This window comes from Notothenia rossii, assembly GCF_949606895.1.
Source record: "Notothenia rossii genome assembly, chromosome: 3".
Classification (NCBI taxonomy): Eukaryota; Metazoa; Chordata; class Actinopteri; order Perciformes; family Nototheniidae; genus Notothenia; species Notothenia rossii.
This window is the reverse complement of record NC_136901.1, coordinates 95,091,366-95,114,591: the sequence shown is the minus strand read 5'-3', so window position 1 is coordinate 95,114,591 and position 23,226 is coordinate 95,091,366. Positions and strand designations below refer to the sequence as shown.

Genomic DNA, 23,226 nt, shown 5'->3' with positions numbered 1-23,226 from the left:
GTGTTAATAACTGATTCACTAAATCAATGATCTCTGTACTTACAGAGCTTTGTTGGAGGCTTTGACCACTGGCAGCAGCCTCAGAAGAGCCTCCTCTGAAGCAGAGTATCTCTTCAGGTCAAACACGTCCAGATCTTCTCCTGATGACAGTAAGATGAAGACCAGAGCTGACCACTGAGCAGGAGACAGATCCTCTGTGGAGAGACTTCCTGAACTCAGGGACTGTTGGATCTGCTTCACTAGAGAACCATCATTCAGTTCATTCAGACAGTGGAACAGGTTGATGCTTCTCTCTGGAGACAGATCCTCTTCTATCTTCTTCTTGATGTACTGGACTGTTTCCTGATTTGTCTGTGAGCCACTTCCTGTCTGTGTCAGCAGGCCTCGTAGGAGTTTCTGATTGGTCTGCAGAGAAAGACCCAGGAGGAAGCGGAGGAACAAGTCCAGGTGTCCGTTTGGACTCTGTAAGGCCTGGTCCACAGCACTCTGGTAGAGATGTGTTAGTTCAGGTTTGACTTTAGGCTTCTGGGAGGTTGTTGGTTCTTCTGCCAGCAGGTTGACTCCAGAGGTGATGAAGGTCAGATGGACATGAAGAGCAGCCAGAAACTCCTGAAAGCTCAGATGGACGAAGCAGAACACCTTGTTCTGGTACAGTCCTCTCTCCTCTCTAAAGACCTGTGTGAACACTCCTGAGTACACTGAGGCTGCTCTGATATCGATGCCACACTCTGTCAGGTCGGACTCATAGAAGATCAGGTTGCCTTTCTGCAGCTGCTCAAAAGCCAGTTTCCCCAGAGCCTCCATCATCTCCCTGCTCTCTGGACTCCAGTGTGGATCTGTCTCAGCTCCTCCATCATACTTGATGTTCTTCACTTTGGACTGAACCACCAGGAAGTGGATGTACATCTCAGTCAGGGTCTTGGGCAGCTCTCCTCCCTCTCTGGTTTTCAACACCTCCTCCAGAACTGAAGCAGAGATCCAGCAGAAGACTGGGATGTGGCACATGATGTGGAGGCTTCGTGAGGTCTTGATGTGGGAGATGATGGTGCGGGCCTGCTTCTGATCTCTGAACCTCTTCCTGAAGTACTCCTCCTTCTGTGGGTCAGTGAACCCTCGGACCTCTGTCACCATGTCCACACACTCAGGAGGGATCTGATTGGCTGCTGCAGGTCGTGTGGTTATCCAGAGGCGAGCAGAGGGAAGCAGCTTCCCCCTGATGAGGTTTGTCAGCAGCACATCCACTGAGGTGGACTCTGTGACATCAGTCAGGATCTCAGTGTTGAGGAAGTCCAGAGGAAGTCGACTCTCATCCAGACCGTCAAAGATGAACACAACCGGGAACTGATCAAACCTGCGGATTCCTGCGTCTCTGGTTTCAGAGAAGAAGTGATGAACAAGTTCCACCAAGCTGTACTTGTTCTCTCTCACCACATTCAGCTCTCTGAAGGTGAATGGAAATATGAACTGGATGTCCTGGTTGGCTTTGCCTTCAGCCCAGTCCAGAGTGAACTTCTGTGTTAAGACTGTTTTCCCAATGCCAGCCACGCCCTTTGTCATCACTGCTCTGATTGGTGCATCTCTTCCAGGTGAGGCTTTAAAGAAGTCTTCTTGTCTGATGGTTGTTTCTGGTCTGTCTGGTTTCCTGGATGCTGTTTCAATCTGTCTGACCTCATGTTCAGCATTGACCTCTGCAGACCCCCCCTCTGTGATGTAGAGCTCTGTGTAGATCTGGTTCAGAAGGGTTGGGTTTCCTGCTTTAGCAATGCCCTCAAACACACACTGGAACCTCTCCTTCAGGGTGGACTTAAGTTTACGCTGACACTCTGCGGCAAAGGTTCCTGAAAGAACACACAACAAAGATCATGAGGTCACACTGTAACTCTGGCTCTCTGAATGAAGTATGGATATATGTTGGTCTCTTGAGACATCAGCAGAGGAGACATTTATCCAGAGTGTTAACTCTCTATAGAAACCCTCTTACTGCTGTGCAGACGGTCAGCCAGCTCCTCCTGCTTCATGCTCCTCAGGAAGTGCAGTGAGATGTTCAGGAAGGCCTCTCTGTTCCTCCTCTGCTCTTCATCCTCAGCCTCCAACACCTCCTCATCCTCCCTCTGACTCTCTAAGCATGCTGGGTAATCTGAAATCAGAACCTTCTGGATCTTCTTCAGCTCGCTCTTCACAAAGGTGACGATGTGGTCCTCCAGCAGCTGGAACATCACATGAAGGACACAAACTATAAACCATGGATCCAAACATCAGATCCGGACAGACTGACTCTCTGAAAGTGCAGCATGGAGATGACTGTGAACAGAAGAGAGGTCAAGTATCTGTAGTCCATGTACTCACCGTGAATATGGAGTCCAGCTGTGTCTGATGCTGCTGGGCAGACTGACCACCGGGAACCTCCCAGCTCTCCTGGTCCCCTCTGTGGAGGAACCATGAAGCATTAGCTCACATGATGTCTGTCCACACAGAGACACACTCAGGGTAAAGGAGGACAGGGAAACAGGCTGGTGGTCCTGTGCGTCAGCGGGAACTTTGCACTACAGGAATATTGATTTCCAGCTACTGTTGAAGAGGATTCTGTCCATCCTTCATTCTGGTCTTCCTGGAACGTGGCTGTGTGGATAGAGACTGGACTCTGCAGCTGGCTAACAGCTGTTCATCAGGAAGAGGACAGACCTAGGGACAGTTCTTACACCAGCCCCCGTTACCCCCCCAGCTCCACCTCCAGCCCCACAGCAGGGGTCAGGGTTCACCTGGCAGTAGAGCTGGTTGTGACTTTGATGAAGGCTCAGTCTCCTCCATCAGAAGTGTTTGAGAGATGGTGGAACAGCTTCTGAACAGCCTGAGCTTTCAGATGGAGTTTCACTGCCCCTCCCAGTGTGGACATTCACAACTAAACACTTTGGATATGAGGAGGGGTCGGGCGAGACTTTAAGAACTAGTTTTATTCTATGATAACCAAACTCTTGCTAAGAGTTACAGCTTACCTCTGATCAGCAGATGGAGGCCGCCCTTTAAACTCTAAGATGATGACCTTCGACCGGTCGCTCTTGAAGGACAGACAGCGGGGAGAGTCTGGTCTCTGCTGCTGGACCCTGAAACGGAAACAGATTCAAGTTGGACAAAAACGGATGGAAATTATGTTAAATCTCTTAACCTGTTTAGCCCTGAGCCTGTTTTCAGGTCTCAGGCTCGAAAATGACATGCCCAGAACAAATGACTATATCTTCACTTCTAAAAAGGGGTAAATTATTAATATTTTTTCTCAAAGCAATGATAAACCTGTGAGTTGAATGCAGATGAGTCAGAATCAATATAGATGTTTTTATTTTAAAGTAAATTCAGATTGAACATAGTAAAAAAATGTAAATTATAGAGAGGCGAAGTCCCTCCCTTTCCGGGGGAGCTCCATGGACCTTATTTCTGAAAAAGTATGTATTGAAGTCAATGGGGAGAAAGATTATCTTCCGATCCCGTTTGAATTGTGCCACGAATTACACATATGATGTTTATCAATTAAAAAGATCATTTTGAAAGTCAAAAAAATTAAAATGTGTGGTAAAACTGTGAAGTAACACTTTTGTTTGTGTGAAACGCTGAATTACACTCAATGAACTACATCTCCCTCTCGCACCACACACCAAGACGGCCGTCACGTTGGCACATTTCACTTCTTTCTTTCAGAATGAGGCGGAAAGTATTAAAAGAGGTGAAAATCACTCCAAGTCTGGGCATGTTGAGAGCTGTGCATACACACAAGGGGAGTTAGTCGGTTCCGTGAGAGCCGGCATGCGGGACCGGGACTCTGGGATTTGTAGTCTTTCTAGTTGCGTATTTTTCATAGTCTTACATTTCAACAGTTTTAAGACAAACTTAAAACAAAAAAACAAAAACTTTTTTGACATGGAAATTATTTTTTAAATTGACAAACATCATATGTGTAATTCATGGCACAATTCAAACGGGATCGAGAGATAATCCTTTCTCTCTCCATTGACTTTAATACATAATTTTTCAGAAATAAGATCCCATGGACCGGAAGTAGATGGGCGTGACTTCGTCACTCTATAGTGTCCGTCCAAAAAAAAGAACATGACTTATCGTGAAAACCACCCTTGAATGATGGGATAGTAGACTAAAAGCTTGTTTCAAGATTGATGCAAAACAAGTGACATTTGACCTTTTTAGAGAGGTTTAGAAAAAAAACACCTTTGGGGTCATTTGGGTTTATTTGCCATATCTCTGGAACCCATTGGTCGATTCTGGTGATTGACATCCTGTTTTGAACCGTTAGAGCCAATAGAATCGAGGGGGGATTCCTAAATCCACCTAAATATTACCATTGGCAGGGCTCGACAGTAACGGTTGCCAGGTTGCCATTGGCAACCATTCAGAAAAAATGTCAACCACTTCTTGGCCTTTGGTTTCCATCAGTGGCAACCAGTTTCTAACATAGAGAAATAAGGACAGCAAACAGCTAAATGTGCACCCCAAAAGAGATAAATGTTAATTATTTCTTGTATTAAGAGTGATATGTAATTATTGTTGTGACCAGTCGGAACCTGATACTTAAGTTGCACGTGCGTTGGTGTGATTACGGAGCCAGAAAGCCATGCACGTTTACTCGCATGCGCGGTGCGCCGTGTGTTTGTTTTACAATTAATAGCGAAGCAAAGTAAGTTGTTTGGCTGTGGGGTAAAAAGTTCGGCCGACCCGTCAACATCTCAAACGAATGTTCAAAGTGATTCAACTGATAGAAAGCAAGATGAACCCGAACGTAAAGCAAAGAGGAAATGGGTAAAGTCTTGGGAGGCGAAAGATATGGTGTTATTTTTGTGCCTCTATCCTGAGCAAGCAATGAAACATTTTGAGCATAGAAAATGTTATTGAGCGCCAATTGAACATTTTAGACCACAGAAAAATAGATTTTGCAAACACATCAATTCTATTTTGAAGAGAAATTGACTCAAGCCCTGTCACAAACTCCTGCACACGCTCTCTCTCCCTCGCTCAACCTCTACACCCAGTGCGCGCTCAGGTTTGCCTGCGGGCTCCAAGTTGGCACAGTGTTACAAATGTGCCACAAAACCAACCAAATCGGAGAACTCGAGAAGGTCCATTCTGATTGGCTGTTTTGTCTCCAATAATATCTTCTGTCTGAGATATGGAAAGAGAGGGATTTTAGGTTGCCATCAAGTTTGGTCAGACTAATACATCGCTAATGTTAAATAAATAAAAAACTATTCACAGTTAAGAATTAGATATTAATTATTAATGCCACAAATGATTGCATACAATTATAGTTTCTTATTTCTCCAGCATGGTAGCTGTCATACAGAAGTTAAATCCATTTCTCACTTACTCTAAGAAGAAATATTTTGAGTTGGGTGGTGACTATAGTTAACCATAATTCACTTTTGGGTCACAGTTCCTACACAGACCTTGTCTAGTGTAACACCGGAGATATAGGTTGCCAAGCTAGAGCTAGCAAGGCACTCTAACTTGACTCTCATCACTGAGTACATGTCTGATATCACTATTGCTTGATGGAAAATAAAGAGTGGAAATCCATCTTAAATACTCCGCCTCCTTCTTACCGGCACTACACTGGTGACCCTGCATTTTTCGCGATAGTTTCCGAAAAAAATAATGGAACATGGCTGAACGAGATGTTTTCGTTAAGCTGCCGGAGTTTTGGGAGCATGCCGCGGAGGCATGGTTTGCACATGTGGAGGCTCACTTCGCTTGCAAGCATCTCCACGACGAAGAGCTGAGATATTACCACGTGGTGGCTTCGCTGGGGGTTTCTACTTCAGCCAGCTTAGTGGGTTTCATCGCAGCACCCCCACGCCTCGGCAAATACGAGGCTATCAAGGCTCTTCTCCTGAAGACATTTGGTTTATCGACGAGAGAAAGAGCCCGCCAAATTATGGACATTCAGGGCCTCGGAGATGGCAAGCCATCTCAGTTGATGGAGAAGATGCTAAGCCTGCTAGGAGGGGAAGATACCCAGATTTTGTTCATGGAGATGTTTCTTCAACACTTACCTCCCCGGGTCCAGACGGCGTTGGCCAACACACCCATCACGGAGCCCCGCGCGCTGGCCAGAGAAGCGGACCGTTTCTTCCTGGCTACACGACAGTCTGGTGCGGAGACGTTGGTTGTGGCGCACAGCGGCCCTTCGGCGGGCAAGAAAGCATGGCGGAGGCCGGACACAGCGGCGCCGAGTCGGCGAAGGGATACCGGTGAGTGTTTCTACCATGCACGTTTCGGGACAATGGAAAAGAGTTGCATCGCTCCATGCAGCTACAAGCCTCCGGGAAACGGGGGTGCCGACGCTCAGTCGTGGCTCTGAGTGTCGGCGGCACGGGCAGGCTCCTTTTCGTCAAAGACAGTGTTTCAGGGAACCTGTTTCTCTGCGACACGGGTGCGCAGCGGAGTGTGGTTCCCGCGTCGAGAGAAGACATCCCTCGAGGCGGGCACGGCCCACGGCTAACAACGGCTAACGGCGGGCCCATTCGCACGTACGGATTACGGCTTATGTGTTTGTGCATCGGTGGACAGCGTTTCAGCTGGGAGTTTGTAACAGCGGACATTTCTTTTCCTCTTAATGGGGCGGATTTTTTGTGTGCTCATGGGCTGTTGGTGGACATTAAAAATAAACGTTTAGTGGATGCCTTAACGTTTTCTTCTCTCGTGTGCTCACTCGGCAGCTTAGCGTACGACGGGCTGTCGGGCTCGCTGTCGGGGGAGGACATTTTTCTCAGACTTTTGGCCGAGTTTCCTGATCTGTCGCTGCCCACTTTCTCCGCGCTCACCACCGAACATGGCGTGGAGCACCACGTCACCACCGAGGGGCCTCCAGTCTACGCCAGGGCCCGACGGTTGAACCCTTCTAAGCTAGCCGTAGCGAGGGCGGAATTCGCAACCATGAAACGCCAACAGCCCTTGGGCCTCTCCTCTGCACGTCATGCCCAAGCCGAACGATGGTTTCCGCCCGTGCGGGGATTACCGTCGACTCAACGATGCCACTACACCTGACCGCTACCCGGTGCCGCACGTACATGACTTTTCAGCACATCTGGTACGCTCGGCTGGGCACGTTTTCATCCGCCACGACGCGCACAGGGGCCCCCTACAGCCCCCTTACGATGGGCCTTTCCGGGTTTTGGAGCAGGGGGACAAACACCTGGTGGTCGACATGGGTGGCAAGGCGGAGACCGTCTCGGTGGACCGGGTGAAGGCTGCTCATTTGGACTTGGAGCAGCCGGTGGTGTTGGCCCGTCCACCACGACGGGGTCGACCCCCGTCTTCGATTCCCGCTACAGGTTCGAGTCCTGTGGTCCCGGTTCCCACTTTGCTGGGAACCGCACGTTCAGGAGTTGTTTTGCCTGCCCCCATACTCAGGAGTAGAGGGGGTCGGCGTGTTGTTCCTCCCCGCTGCACGGACTTTGGTTATCTGTGAATTCTGGGGGGGCTTGTGTGGTGACTATAGTTAACCATGATTCACTTTTGGGTCACAGTTCCTACACGGACCTTGTTTAGTGTAACACCGGAGATATAGGTTGCCAAGCTAGAGCTAGCAAGGCACTCTAACTTGACTCTCATCACTGAGTACATGTCTGATATCACTATTGCTTGATGGAAAATAAAGAGTGGAAATCCATCTTAAATACTCCGCCTCCTTCTTACCGGCACTACACTGGGTTGATTTCATTCTGCTCCGTTGTGCATTCACTTCCGGTAAAAGTTCCTTCAAAATAAGAGTCTTGATCTTATTACTACCAAAATAAAAGTGCTAAACGAAACTTTACCATAGGAAAATATTGGCATACAAATATAATCACTTCTATAAAAAGGTAACACATGTTAAATATAGTTAGACATATAAAAGGTAATTTACAGCATTAATAATTCATATCTAATTCTTAACTGTGAATGGTTTTCATTTATTTAACATTACAAATGTATTAGTCTGGCCAATCCAAGACTTCGATGCTGAAGGGCCAGGGGATCTATGGTGGGGGTCAGCACAAAGGTCAAACCCACATTTGAAAGGGAGACAACGGATGGCCAAGAAACTAGTGACTTGCTCAATTCATGTTTGAGGGATCTGTGAAGAACATGACAGCAGCTGCACTACTGGTGTTTAGTATACCAGCCATTGAGGGTGGACGAGTTTCCTACCACTTAGGTTTCAGATAATTGTGTTAATTACTAATTGTAAAGCATTTGAACATTCTTTTGTGTCACATGTTCATTATTAAGTTGATGTATAACTGTATAGTATCTTAATTATTTAAAATATAAGGTGACTAAAAATGGCAACCGTATTTTCAGTTGTGGCAACCAAAAGCTGATGCCTGGTTGCCTGGCAACCACTTTTAAAAGTTAGCGTTGAGCCCTGCTATCGAGGAGTGAGAGTGAAGCGCACGCAGTTTGCCCAAAACCGGAAGCTCTGTTACACTCTATTTGTAAAATACGTTTATTGCCATAAAGGTTATGATGGATTATCAGTAATCATTTCAAAGTGACACAGAGACATTGGATTAACCTTCAGCAGCGTTTGTCTGCGTTCAAATGCCCTGAAACACAACTTTTGATCAGAAAACAGCAAAGGTAAAACGTAAACTCAAGTTGTGTGTTGTCTTTCCTGGCTTTCGCTGCCGTGAGTTTTGGTCGCACAGTGATGATACTTATACTATCGGAATCAATATAATATAATATCTTGTTTGTGCAGATCCGATGAATATACAATATTGCTACCGTGAGTTATTTGCTAAGTGCGTGAGCACTCTTTCGCTTAGTGCTAATTCAGACGCCCGGCGTTAGACTTGTGTTTTGTTTTGGTAAAAATTGTTCATATCGTCAGTTAGCTGAGTTTCTTCCCGTTAAGTGGGTATGACACATTAGTAGGTTGTTAAATGTTAAGAAGCCCTGACACCAGGGCAGGCCCGGCTCCAGGATGAAATGACTGAGGGTTGTTAAAAAATCTGAGGGGGCGATTTTTTTTCTCTCACAACAACGAAAAATACTGGCAATGTAATGAATTGACACACCAAGCTTTTTTCCTTCTCACTGCTCTACAATCTCTTTGCTTCTTTATTTTTATTCTGGATTTACCCCTCTCGTTCTGTTCTTTTCCTCTGATCTTTAATAACAGATAGTAGATAGTTGATAGATAGATAGATGGCTGCACTTTGGTTAACAGACTAACATTGACTTCCTCAATTTATAAATGGACAGGCTCTGTAATTATACCATAACCTGTTCTCCTCTATCCCTTAACTCATCTTCCTATACAGATTTACTTACCTCTAGTCCAACATACTCTCACTCCATAAACGTCCAGAAGCAACGTTTGGTCAGGGTCCCGTGGCGTGCAGTTGTGACGCTCCTAGGCTCCTTCAGCTTCATAAAGGGACGCAAATAGCTTTCAACTGATTGCAATGTATTCCCATCTGCTGCGGGATTTGACGCTCATGGAAGCACGGCATTCGTTTGTGTCGGATGCCCTTAAAGGCAATGTGAGCGTCCATTCCCATTGGATAACGAAGAATTGTACACCCGGAAGTAAGTATTCCCCTTACTGTGGATTGATTTGACAGTGATATCTGCACTACTCATCGACTAAACAACTCCAGATTATCCTTGTTGATTACACAACATTGATTGGTTTAAATTGTGTGCAATGCTTTTGTATTTTTCCCCTTCGATTCGGAGAAACAAATATTTTTTCGGAGTAAAGGATGGCAGAAGACACTACACTACCCAGAATCCCCAGCTATCGTTTAGGACTACACCATGTGCTCTGTTTGACAAACCCCGTGATTAGTTCTCAAGCTCTGTGATTGGTTGACCTCCAACTGCATTCCATATGAAAAAAAACATTTGGTAAAAGATCAAATCATACTTTCTTCAGCAGTGCTTGCTTTACTCTTTGAAAGTCATCACATGAATACATTGTAATAAATGGTTCGGCTGCATTAAATATATTACACATCTGTCGTAGTTCTTTATTTTTATTTATCTACAGAGATCGGGCTCAGAATAGACCGGAAACTATTCTTTTACAATTCAGTTTGAATTTCACAATAAAGTTAGTAGTAACATTTTGTTTTGATATTATTGTTTTTTATTAACTACTAGACCGCTGGGTCATGTTAAGACCATCTTTTCTGTGTTGCTGTGGGGTTTTTCCATCGCTTTGTGTTACAAATATCAAAACAATAACTATATCCGTCGTAAACTAAACCAGAAACAGCAGTATATGTTATTTTGTTAACACTGTAAACTTGACAGCTTTTTAACCCAAACCACCTACTGGTTAAAGCACGTTATTACACGATTAGAGTAATGTAATGCAGGTAGATTGTGTTGCTTTTTAATGACTGTTTAAAATGAATTTTTCTTAATGTCTTTTATTATTATTAACTACTTGTTACTTGTTGCTCGGGACGCTGCTATCAATATTGTGTTTCGCAACATGTTCTCTATCTATGGCACGTCTCTGCTGGGAGTTGTAGTTTTAAAAGACGTTTTCGTATTTCCCATAATAAGAAGTTGCCAGTATTAAACTGTGAACATCCCTGGAGGTTTAGGGGATAGGAAATACTCAAATTTAAAACATATAATTAATAAATGGGGGAAAATGGTTTGTGCCCATAATGGGCAGCATTAATATATACCCACATGCCAGCTAAGGTCAGAAGAGCTTTATTTAACAGCTGCTCTTATGTCTGTGACCCCTCCTGTTGTTCATTGATAAGCCTGAAACATGCACTTGTCAAGGCTCAGAGGCACATTTTGTAAATATGGCAGTAGCCATCGATCATCTTAAGATAAGATATACTTTATTGATACCAAGTTGGAAACATTTGCGTTACATCAGCATGTGTAATAGTTGTAAATATGCAGTGGTGTTTATTTGTAAATCATTTAGTATAATCACACAAATTCTGTGTTTCATATTTAATAATTCTGTGTTCTTTATTTATTGATTGTTCAATACCTGACAAGGCCGGAGATTAAATATCTACATACATCCTATAAGAGTATAATACATATGTATAATATCAGTTAAAATAAGTGCTTCAACATAGTTAACATTGCTGGAGGTATGCACACATATTGATAGATGTCTTGTAATGCACTATTGAGGAACCTGCGACCCAAGTTTTTCATTCATTGCATAACTAAACCGTTTGTGAATATATGTCAATAAACCTTAGAAAATCTTGAAATCTTGAAGGGGATGTGCAAACTAGTCATTATATACAGTCTTTAATGAACTATTAGTAGAGAATAACGAGTAATGAATATACTTTATAGGGATCCTATTAATATCTAATAATAAAAATAATGAAATTCAATGCTTTAACCACCAGGTGTCCCTTTCTATCAGCTGTGCACCTTTATGGTGTAAATACAGCCTATCTACCGATTGGATCAAATATAAAAGTCAGCTGAATTAGTGTTGATCCTGCAAGGAGACGTATTGTGTGAAAAGAAATGTTAGATGTTGTTTAATTGCTGATATATTTATGATCCACGTCACGTTTTCAGTGTTGGCGGCAGTTCCTCATGTTTGTCTAGAACTCTTCTCATCAAGGCTCTATAAATAAAGAACTACGGCAGATCTGTAATATGTAATGCAGCCGAACCGTGTATTACAATGCCGTTATGTGATGACTTTCAAAGAGAAAAGCAAGCACACTCGGAATAAAGTATTTTTTTTTTTTTTTAAATGTTTTCGGTCTTTTGTTAATGACGATGTGATGTGAGATGTGAGACTGGAATTGCACAGGGGAAAATAACGTATCTTTAGATGCGGATTTTGTTAAACTAATAAGTTTGCGCTGTGGACCAACACTCTTGACGGGGAAGGGGGTAGCAACAAAGATAACACCATTAAACAGTTACACAACATAACAGAAATAATATCGATAGCAGCGTCCCTAGCAACCACCTTGGTAACAATGAAAACGTTCTATGGACGCAATTTCCTGAAGTAATCTTCGTAATAACTAGCAAACTAAAGATCATGTACATCCACTGCACACATAATCTGAAATAACAACTCATATTTCTCGCATCAAATGACATCAAAACGCATTTTAATGGCCAAACTAACTTTAAAATAGGCATTTTCCACCAAGAATAAAACGAAGTTTGGCCATGTTTTTTTTTTCTGCATGGAGAAATTTGAAGATCACGTGACATAGACGCCAGCCATTGGAATGAATGGAATGCAGTTGGTTTAGTCCTAAACGATAGCTGGGGATTCTGGGTAGTGTAGTGTCTTCTGCCATCCTTTACTCCGAAAAAATATTTGTTTCTCCGAATCGAAGAGGAAAAATACAAAAGCATTGCACACAATTTAAACCAATCAATGTTGTGTAATTAACAAGGATAATCTGGTGTTGTTTAGTCGATGAGTAGTGCAGATATCACTGTCAAATCAATCCACAGTAAGGGGAATACTTACTTCCTGGTGTACAATTCTCCGTTATCCAATGGGAATGGACGCTCACATTGCCTTTAAGGGCAGCTGACACAAACGAATGCCGTGCTTCCATGAGCGTCAAATCCCGCAGCAGATGGGAATACATTGCAATCAGTTGAAAGCTATTTGCGTCCCTTTATGAAGCTGAAGGAGCCTAGGAGCGTCACAACTGCACGCCACCGGATCCTGACCAAACATCGCTCCTAGACGATTATGGAGTGAGAGTGTGTTGTCTAGTCAGGTCAGGATTAAAGACATTAATCTGGTTGATTTTTTATTTTTAGGATTGAATGTTCAGACCAAGGCCTAAAACCTGTCATTTCATAAGAAAGTGACTGATATATAAACCAAATGTAATATTGGATCAAACACTACACCAAATGGACAGACACAGATTAAAAGTAGAGTCCCCCGGTTTGTCTCTAGAGTCTAACTGCCATGAGAAAAATCAAATCAATGTTCCAAAATCCGTCACTAGATGTCGCTCATTGTACCAATATGGTTTATATCATACATTACATAACATATTATTATTCTAGTAAAAGGGCTCGCTTTGGCAAAAACGTGATCCATACAGCCCTAAATAATAACAAGTAACCATCACGTGTGGTGATATCTGTAGTTGTCTGTCTTATTTTTTGTTGATGTCAAACAACATGGATTTCAAGTCAATATACAAAAGTAAATCAAGAAATGAAGTAAACAAGCTGATCTTCAAGTTCCTCAAAAACACTGGTCTGAGGACAAGGATTTAATATGAACATTTAATAAATCAACAGTAGGTGGCGATATATGCTCCAAGTGGAAGCGATTCGCCATTAAAGAAAAAAGAAGAAGAAGAAGAAGAAGTAGTAGAAGAAGAAATACGCTAACGCTACAAACAGGCACAACACTGTTACTCTGTTTTTACTGACATGTAACATTTGATTTCACCTTGCTCTATTTTTTTTAACGCATGTTCAAAAACGGGAACATTTTCGGGAGTTTCAACCGGGTACCAGCCACCGAAAACGGGGACTCTGCCCGGAAACGGGGACGTTTTGGTCACCCATCCGACTGTGTTTACAGCTAGCACACACGCTAACATTAAGACTAGCTCACTTGGGGTTGAGGCTTTTTTACACGTTGCTTGACTGCCTGCCCACATATCTGATCTAAACATAGTAACGTGTATTGTGGAAAAAAAATATTTAAAGTTATTTAATAATCGTGACATTTATTGTACTTTTTGATGGATGAATGATGCTCAAAGTGAGGGGGCAAAGAATACAACTGAGGGGGCAATGCCCCCTTTTGCCCCCTCGTGGCGCCGGGCCCGCACCAGGGGCGTCGCCTGGACCTGGAAACATTCGGGGCTTAGCCCACAGTGGCGGCGCTACAGTCGAATTTTCTACTGCGAGACTCCCCGCACGCACATACACAATTGCGCCATCTGGTGTCACAAACGTGTGTCTGCATTAGCTTTGTTACGGCAATGGATTGTGGGAGATTCTCATAGCACGTGAGGATCTCTTGAGGGTAAGGTGCGTGTATTATCTCGGTGGACAAAATGTATGTTTTTATTTTATAAAGCTAAAGCCCCCGGATGCCTACCCCAGGCGACGCCCATGCCTGACACACAGTTCCGTGCCGGCGGGGGCAAACACAACAATATTCAGGCTTAACAGGTTCAGTTCTCGCTGAAAAAAAACGAATTCCTCTCTCCTGATTATGTGGCCGTAAAACATGCTGGAGAAAAACTGCTGGAAAATAAGTTGGACAAGACTTCATACGGACTAGCTTTATTCAATGATAACCGGACTCTTACTGTGAGTTACAGCTTACCTCTGATCAGCAGATGGAGGTCCTTTAAAGGTTATGCCTGTGTCTTTCGACCAGTCGCTCTTGAAGGACAGACCGCTGGGAGAGTCTGCTCTCTGCTGCTGGACCCTGAAACAGAAACAGATGCTTTTGCCAGCTGGAGAGAAACTGATGGAAAATATGTTAAATCTCTTCGAGTCACTTTATATAACAATGTAATGCTAGTGATCGCTTTGTGTTGCCGATGTGTGAACAGATTGAAAAGAACATTAAACATTTAAACCTTCCCGACTTTCTGAGCTCCCTATATCAGCCGGTGGACTGCTCTCTATGTGAAGGACAGCTTTTCAGAGAAAATCCAAAAGACGTGAAGTTTATCTACGAAGCGCCTCGCCTCTCTTCAGCTGCACTCCAGCACCAGCAGTGTGAAGCTAACGTAAAGAATGTGTCTTTAAAGGATAAAGCCAGAGAGTTCATGCAGACTCCGATCTGATCCTGAACTTCCTGACAGGCAGACCCCAGGCAGTGCGGGTGGGAAACATCACATCCTCCACCCTGATCCTCAACACCGGAGCCCCTCAAGGCTGCGTGCTCAGCCCTCTCCTCTACTCCCTGTTCACTCACGACTGCGTGGCCCCACACAGCTCCAACACCATCGTGAAGTTTGCTGACGACACAACCATCATCGGCCAGATCACCGACGGCAACGAGACGACGTACAGAGAGAAGGTTGAAACCCTGACATCTTGGTGCCAGGACAACAACGCCCCCATCGCCATCAATGGGTACGGTGGAGAGAGTCAGCAGCTTCAGGTTCCTCTGGGTCCACATCACTGAGGACCTGACATGGCTGCTTTATATATATATATATATATATATATATATATATATATATATATATATATATACTTTTGTTTGGCCTTAGGATGGCGATAATTGGATGAACATTTTAGTTTTCACTTAATTTCACTGTAAAATGATGAGCTGTTTTGTTTTGTTTTAATTTTGTTTTGTTTTAATTTTGTTTTGTTTTGTTTTAATTTTGTTTTGTTTTAATTTTGTTTTGTTTTAATTTTGTTTTGTTTTAATTTTGTTTTGTTTTGTTTTAATTTTGTTTTGTTTTAATTTTGTTTTGTTTTGTTTTAATTTTGTTTTGTTTTGTTTTAATTTTGTTTTGTTTTAATTTTGTTTTGTTTTGTTTTAATTTTGTTGTATGTATGTTTATGTATATTTTGAGTGTGTGAGGACCCCAGGAAGAATAGCCAATGCTCATGCTAGTGCTAATGGGAATCCTAATAAAGACATAAATAAAGACAGACGTTTCGGTAAAAATGTTTCATATCGTCAGTTAGCTGAGTTTCTTCCTGTTAAAGCTGGGGTAGGTAAGTTTGAGAAACCGGCTCGAGATCGCTAGAATTTGAAAATACACAACCGGAGAAAATCTGCCACTTCCTTCCAGAGCCCCTCCTCCAACACACACGAACGCGCACATGACCAATGAGGGCACGAGATCAGTTTGTGCACAGATGGAAGGCTGACAGGTAGGTAGGCCATCCAGTTACTTTAGCCGGCTCAGGTGATTGGTCGTACTTTTTACAGAACTACGGCTTCTACAGATGACTTTTTTTTAATGGATTTTTTGTCAAAGCACTTCAGATATTCATTGCTATCGGGATGTTAAGAGCATTCCATGGAATATAACAACAAGTGTATCTTGAGCCAGTTTCTCAAACTTACCTACCCCACCTTTAAGTACAGCAACAAAGCGTTAGCACTCTTTCGCTTAGTGCTAATTCAGACGCCCGACTTGTGTTTTGTTTCGGTAAAAATTGTTCATATCGTCAGTTAGCTGAGTTTCTTCCCGTTAAGTGGGTATGACACATTAGTAGGTTGTTAAATGTTAAGAAGCCCTGACACACAGTTCCGTGCCGGCGGGGGAAAACACAACAATATTCAGGCTTAACAGGTTCAGTTCTCGCTGAGAAAAAACGACTTCCTCTCTCCTGATTATGTGGCCGTAAAACATGCTGGAGAAAAACTGCTGGAAAATAAGTTGGACAAGACTTCATACGGACTAGTTTTATTCAATGATAACCGGACTCTTACTATGAGTTACAGCTTACCTCTGATCAGCAGATGGAGGTCGTCCTTTAAAGTCTAAGAAGTCGTCTTTCGACCAGTCGCTCTTGAAGGACAGACCGCTGGGAGAGTCTGCTCTCTGCTGCTGGACCCTGAAACAGAAACAGATGCTTTTGCCAGCTGGAGAGAAACTGATGGAAAAGATGTTAAATCTCTTCGAGTCACTTTATATAACAATGTAATGCTAGTGATCGCTTTGTGTTGCCGATGTGTGAACAGATTGAAAAGAACATTAAACATTTAAACCTTCCTGACTTTCTGAGTTCCCTATATCAGCCGGGGGACTGCTCTCTATGTGAAGGACAGCTTTTCAGAGAAAATCCAAAAGACGTGAAGTTTATCTACGAAGCGCCTCGCCTCTCTTCAGCTGCACTCCAGCACCAGCAGTGTGAAGCTAACGTAAAGAATGTGTCTTTAAAGGATAACGCCAGAGAGTTCATGCAGACTCCGGTCTGATCCTGAACTTCCTGACGGGCAGACCCCAGGCAGTGCGGGTGGGAAACATCACATCCTCCACCCTGAGTCCTGCACGGGTCTGATTTTCAAGACCCGCTCCCGCCCCGCCCCGCTACCCGCACATATTGTTATAGTTATTGCACACTGGGGCAGGGCTGCACTCTGAATCTCATTGTATTTTTGTACAATGACAATAAAAGTCTATAACTTTATATCAAACGGCTTTTAGTCAGTTTGAGTCTTACCCCCCATCAGCAGATTGAGGCTCCATTGAGCGGTCACTCTTAGAGGACTCAGGTCCAGGTCCAGGTCCAGGTCCAGGTCCAGGTTCAGGTCCAGGTTCCAGGTCCATGTTGTTAGGACCCTCACAGTGTAACCTTTAGGAGGAAACCACTTCCTGTTGCTTCCTCTTTGCCTTTCTTTGGGATCACGCTTCACTTCTATTGGACTCTGAAAATAAAATCTCCACATTTATTCATTCTTAAATGTATGTCTTTTATATTTAAACATTAGTTTGCTTTATATTACCCCTTGTATTTATAATTGTTTCATATATTATTTATATTAGATTACAATTTTTATTTTTGTATTCATTTTTTTTTATATGTTACCACGATTCCTGTTAAAAGTATTTTAATATTATTTATTTTAATGATATGTATTTTATTTCATGCTCCTTTACTCTTATCTCTGTTTACTATAGATTTGAATTGTTCTTTAGTGAACAGTGTTTCTGTGAATGAGGCTGAGGGGATCTGTCGCCCTCTGGTGGACAATCTACACATGCATATATTATTATAAATGATTCCTCTTTATATTTCCACATGAAGTTCCTCTTTCTTTTCATCCAAAATGGCTGGCATACCAAAAACAACATGTTATAGAAGCAGGAGGAGAAGTCAAATATTGTTGAATAATTGTAATTTTTACCATGAAAATCATATATGTTCTTTTTATTAACATGTGAGGAAATATATAATTAGTTCTGAAAGCAATTCAAAAATTCAAGTTTTCTAATTACAGCCCTTTTATAAATGTCCATTCTAGTGGACGTCAGGACCGTCTTCATGGACTTTATGACTCTATATTGTTGCAGGAGACGGAACTGAAGCAGACATTTCCTGCACCAGATAGTTCAGGGAGATTCAGATGTTGACTCTCAGATGATGAGAGAGATGAGGATTTCACACCTGGGATAGAAGAGGGTCAAGAGGAAGGGGGGGAAAGATGCAGGAGGCTCCATGAGCGCACAGATACAGAGAGAGAGACAGATAGGGACGAGCTGGAGAGACATGTCCCTCTGTGGGCCAAGAGTAGCACGGATGTCTTCTTGTTGTTTTTATTTGAAGAGGAGACATGAGAAATGAGAGTTGCCTCAGGAACAGGGACGTGCACAGGTACGGGCTAATGTTGCCCGGGCAACGGCCCGTTTCATTTTTGGCTGACCTGTCCCTCTGGAGAGAGCGAGAGTTTGTTTTTCTCTTTTCTGTTGTGGCCCAATCAACATGATGAGCCCACGATTAGTATCGTAGCGTCTCACTGCGGGAAACACACTTTGTCAGCGCTGTCATCTGCCGGTGCGTTAAGACATCCTCAGTGTCGGATTTTGGAAAACTTGATTTTGAGTTGTCTCATGGCAGTTAGGGTATAAGGGACAAACCAGGGGACTTTACTTCCTCTTGAGACCGTCGGTTATTTACTAAAAACACCTAAATATAGCCTCCTTGTTGTTATTGTGCTTCTGTCTTTCTGTGTCTTCTCATCTGTAAACTCCCTCAACGGGGCGCTCGCTCTCTTTTCTTGATCGCCCTCTCACGGGTGAACAGTTCAATGTCCCGCTTCATTGTAGGATTTCTGCCATGTCTCCACTTTAGTTTGACCATCTCTGTTACTAAGTTATGGAATACTAAATAAATAAGTAATTAGATACCTTACCGTTACTGCGCTCATAAAGAATGATAAGAATAAGAATAATGTGAATTGAACTGGTTTCATTAATTAGTGAGTTTATTTAAGGTAATTAGTTAGAGGCCCTATTTTATCAGTATGTCCTGCACAGCAGTTACAATGGCCAAACTACATTAGAACAGAATTGTCCCCATTTTGTCTTTAATAGTTACTAACATTAGATATTTTAATGAGATATGGACCGCAAAACATTTTTAAAATCAAGTCACCGAATGCAAGTAGTCGCCTTAGCTTATTTTGTTATGAGATGTGAATTACTGTTCAATTTAGTTGATGTAATAATCGTTTGGTTTCTTTTACATTAAAAACAAGTTACAATTTTCTAAAGGTCTTATGTTTTTTCTCGGGGGGAGGCCATTTTTCCAGTTCAGAGCAATAGCCCCTCCAAATGTCTGTGCACGTCCCTGCTCAGGAATGCCAGCTTTGTTTCTATGAGCTTTGTCAAATGGAGACCACATCCATCAAACTAGTCCAGATGACCCACAGCCCGTGCCGACTGGAGTCAATGAGGTACTTTTCCCACTACATTGACAACAAAGTCTTTGAAGATCCGGAAAGATTCACCAAAAACCAAACTACATTTATAGTGACCAAATAAACAGCAATGTTCAGATCATTTACTTATTCATGTTTTAAATAAAGCTGAATGTATTATTGTATTAATATCACTCTATAACCATAATACGTTACATAGTCTATCTGTTCATTTTGGCTGTCTTTTCAAACTAATATGGTGCCGACGTCCTCTACAGCGGACATACTGTAACATTTAAAAATAAAATAAAAAAAGTCTAAATTGCAATATGTTTTTTAACCCTAAATAGTTGGAAATCACAAAAAAAAGGGAAATTGGAAGACACTTTTTTCCCTCGGGTCCCAGGAGGATACATTATTATAAAGTATTTCTCTAAATATTTCCACAGGTTCATATCATTATAAATTATTAATCTTTCATTCCTTTCTTTAAATACTCCGCTGGTCATGTGACGAGGAACAACCAGCAGAGATATATTTCCGGTGCTTTGTTAACTTCAGGAAATATGTCGGAGAACAAACACACGCACGCGCGCACACACGCACACACACACACACACACACACAAACACACGCACGCACGCACGCGCACACACACACACACACACACACACACACACACACACACACAGAGAAGTTACAGACATAATTCAAAGTGATCCGAATACAGAGATGGTGAGAAGTGTCTCTGTGGAGTTATTCTCTGAGCAATGATTGGTCAGAAGAGGTGTCTCTAAAAGCTCGAAAGTCACAAAGAGTTACAAACCTTTCGAGAGAAGAAGAAGCAGCTGCGACACCGCGAGGACAAAGTGAAAGTAAACAGCAAACAGGAAGCACTTTAAAATAAGAGCACTTAAAGAACGTGATAGCTGACTTTAAACCGGAAGCTGGAAGCATCAGACAGCTGCTGGAAGGAAGCTCTAAAGCAGGGGTGTCAAACTCAAGACCCGGGGGCAAAATCCGGCACGCGACTTCATTTAATGTGGCCCCACAAGAGCTCTGAAAGAATATAATACGTTTATTATACGGTTACATGCCGATTTACAGAAGAACGTTGCCCATAAACCACATGTCCCACAATGCATCTCAAATGTGAATTTCTTTCAGAATTTGACTTTTTTTTCTTCAAAATTTAACTTTTTTTATACCTTTTTTCCAGAATTTGACTTTTAAACAAATAATAATTTTGTGAGATTCTCACTGAAAAGACTTCCAATGATTTGCCCTATAGACTTCTGCTTTCAGACGTAGTTAATTATGAACTAACCCTTACCCTATCCCAGGGATCACCAGCTACATTTGTCCAAGGGCCAACATTTATCCAATAGACACTTTCGCGGGCCAGCAATTTTTATGTTGCCCAGAATTTTGAAGTTGTTGACCGTGGGGGGGGGGGGGGGGGGGGGGGGGTTGCTGGTGGAGCCACGCTCAGGTACTGTGGACTACATAAAACTTAGCAGACTCTTCACGCTAACGAAGGATCACTTCTTCTTCAGGGCAGGGAAGGCTACGCAGTACGCAGTCTACTGTCCCGCAGCTGCTGCCTCTCTGTTGGACTCCGGTACTGCACATTACTCACGAGACGTTGTAAAAACACAAAATGAGTGGGGGGCGAATGCACTAACCACTCCGCCAACGCCACAGTCACCCCCACCGTGCGGGCCGGATGAGAATGTCTGGCGAGCCGCATGTGGTCCGCGGGCCGCCAGTTGTTGGTCACTGCACTATCCCATAATATTCCAATGCAGAGGCTGTCATATAATACATTATTTTATATATTAAATATTTATACATGTATTTTCATATAGTCTAAAGGCCCAGATACACCGGCCAGTCACCTGAGAAGTCGCCTACACTGACTGTTGCGTCTCCGGACTCTCCTGCGTATTTGCCGACTTCGCGCACTGGAACACACCGCAAATCTGAGCCAAGCACGTATGAACTGCGTATGCGTGAGTGGCAATAACTCTCCTTACCGGCAGGCGGCGTTAGTGTGTATTCATCATTCAAAAGAGGTAACAACCGGAACAACCGGAAGACAGAGAAGAAGAACAGACTCCGTGATATAAACAAACAACAAATAGCGTTTTTCTTTCCATTTTCACTCTCGTCCATTGGAAACATGAACGAGCAGGACGAACGGGAGGTACTGGAGCTAGCAGCTCTTGGACTCACGCTTGTGTTAAATCATTTGTTTACCTCCCTCACTTCCGTTAACGCTTCTCATGCACTGATTCGCTAGCTGAACAGCCAATCAGTGTTATCCCTTTGTCCGACTTCCGGTGGCGTTCTCGACACCGATTCAACATGTTGAATCGGCAAGAAAAGGCGTCAGGTCGGCAGAAAAGACCCGACGGTGCAGCGCACACCACTCTGAATAGGGCGTGCCCACGCTCATGTTCGGCCTGACTCCCATTTACTGCCGATTTCGGGCCGGTGTATCTGGGCCTTTAAAGTTACAACCGGCCCTTTGAGTGCAACCACAATGCTGATGTGGCCCGTGATGAAATTGAGTTTGACCCCCTGCTCTAGAGGCTCTCTCACTGCTTTGGTTTACCATCCAGTCACACATCTGTTCACAACATGAAGACAAGACACTCAGGGGTAGGGATGGGTATCGAGAACCGGTATTAAGTCAATACCGGTACCTGATTGGACGGTATCGGTATACCATTAAGCCGCTGTACAAACGGTGCTGCTTTCGGTATGTGTTACGTCTACTTCCTTAGTTGAACTTTAAGCCATTCTGGTTGGTTGGGAACCCTCATCCTGTGTGATGTATCCGGTTTGAGACCCTTCTGATTGGCCACTGTAAATGTCACTCTAAACAGCGCTCTTATTATTGTTGTGAGACTCCCGCAGGCATGGCGGACAGAGTGAAGTGATCGAAGGTCTGGGTGCACTTTAAAAAATGTCGTGGCGATAGTGCAAGCTGCAATCTATGTACTCAATGAGTTGCGTGTAAAGGGGGTGACACAAGCAACTTAATGAAGCATTTGCAAACGAGACACTCATTGAATCTAAAACGGTGCAGCGTATTTGACAGCCTAAATGTGGTCAATGTGGCTGCTAGCGATACTGCTAGTGCTAATACTGCTAGCGGGCTTCAGCCGGGCCGTGTGTAAATGTGACCTGAGCGAAGGCTCGCAGGCAGGTTAGCTGCGCACGGGTAATATGTTTTGTTTACCTGAGTGCAGTCTTGCAGGCACATCGCCTTGTCTTTTTTTAGTTTATTAACATTGACAGTGTATTAATGTGAGCTCCTACACCTATAATAGTTTGTCCTTTCATTGAATACTTTATAAACCAGTTAAACTTACAGATGTCATTGTGAATTGGAAAACTGCATTTAAAAAAGGTCAACGTTTCAATGTATGGTTCAGCAATTGTTGGCCGTTTTCTAGGAATTGACATATTTTAAGCTCAAATACGTTGTTCTATGTTTAAACCTTCAGACACATGTTGACGTGTTTCAGTTCAGCACATCATTTATTTTGTGATGATTTAAAAGTACAATCCAGAATAATATACGTACTCGCATTTATCTTTTTGCCATCTTAGCCTTTTGACCAATTTCTTCATATCACAGTTTTGCATGATGTCACTGTAGGACAATGTTTTAACGATCTCTTGTCGAGCTAGGTTGTCAGTTTGAAATGTCTGGATGAAGATGTAAATGATTTACAAATGTTAAAAAAAGCCTCTTTTCATCCTCTGTCTGAGGGAAAACCCCAAAAAGCATGACAGGGCGAGCCAGGCCCCTTTAAGTTATTTTATTTATTTGTGTCTGCTTCTGAGAAGCTAGTGTATAAGTTATT

At 43.1% G+C, this 23,226-nt stretch overlaps 1 protein-coding gene and 1 long non-coding RNA gene across 2 annotated transcripts in view; both read right to left on the bottom strand.

Moving 5' to 3' along the window:
- The window catches only part of LOC307032494 (uncharacterized protein), a 149,018-nt gene that overhangs the window by 85,191 nt on the left and 40,601 nt on the right, over positions 1-23,226 (bottom strand). Inside the window, exons 4-8 of the mRNA XM_079670489.1 lie at positions 14,336-14,440; positions 2,994-3,101; positions 2,347-2,425; positions 1,982-2,207; positions 44-1,838 (exon numbers count right to left, since the gene is read on the bottom strand). Of these exons, the coding sequence (XP_079526615.1) occupies positions 44-1,838; positions 1,982-2,207; positions 2,347-2,425; positions 2,994-3,101; positions 14,336-14,440 (2,313 nt within the window). The remainder of the gene's footprint in view (positions 1-43; positions 1,839-1,981; positions 2,208-2,346; positions 2,426-2,993; positions 3,102-14,335; positions 14,441-23,226) is intronic.
- Positions 15,196-20,231, bottom strand: LOC307032501. The gene is made up of 3 exons (XR_013806281.1): positions 20,175-20,231; positions 17,152-17,356; positions 15,196-16,542 (listed from the first exon to the last, which is right to left on the bottom strand). It is a non-coding gene; the product is annotated as an uncharacterized lncRNA (long non-coding RNA).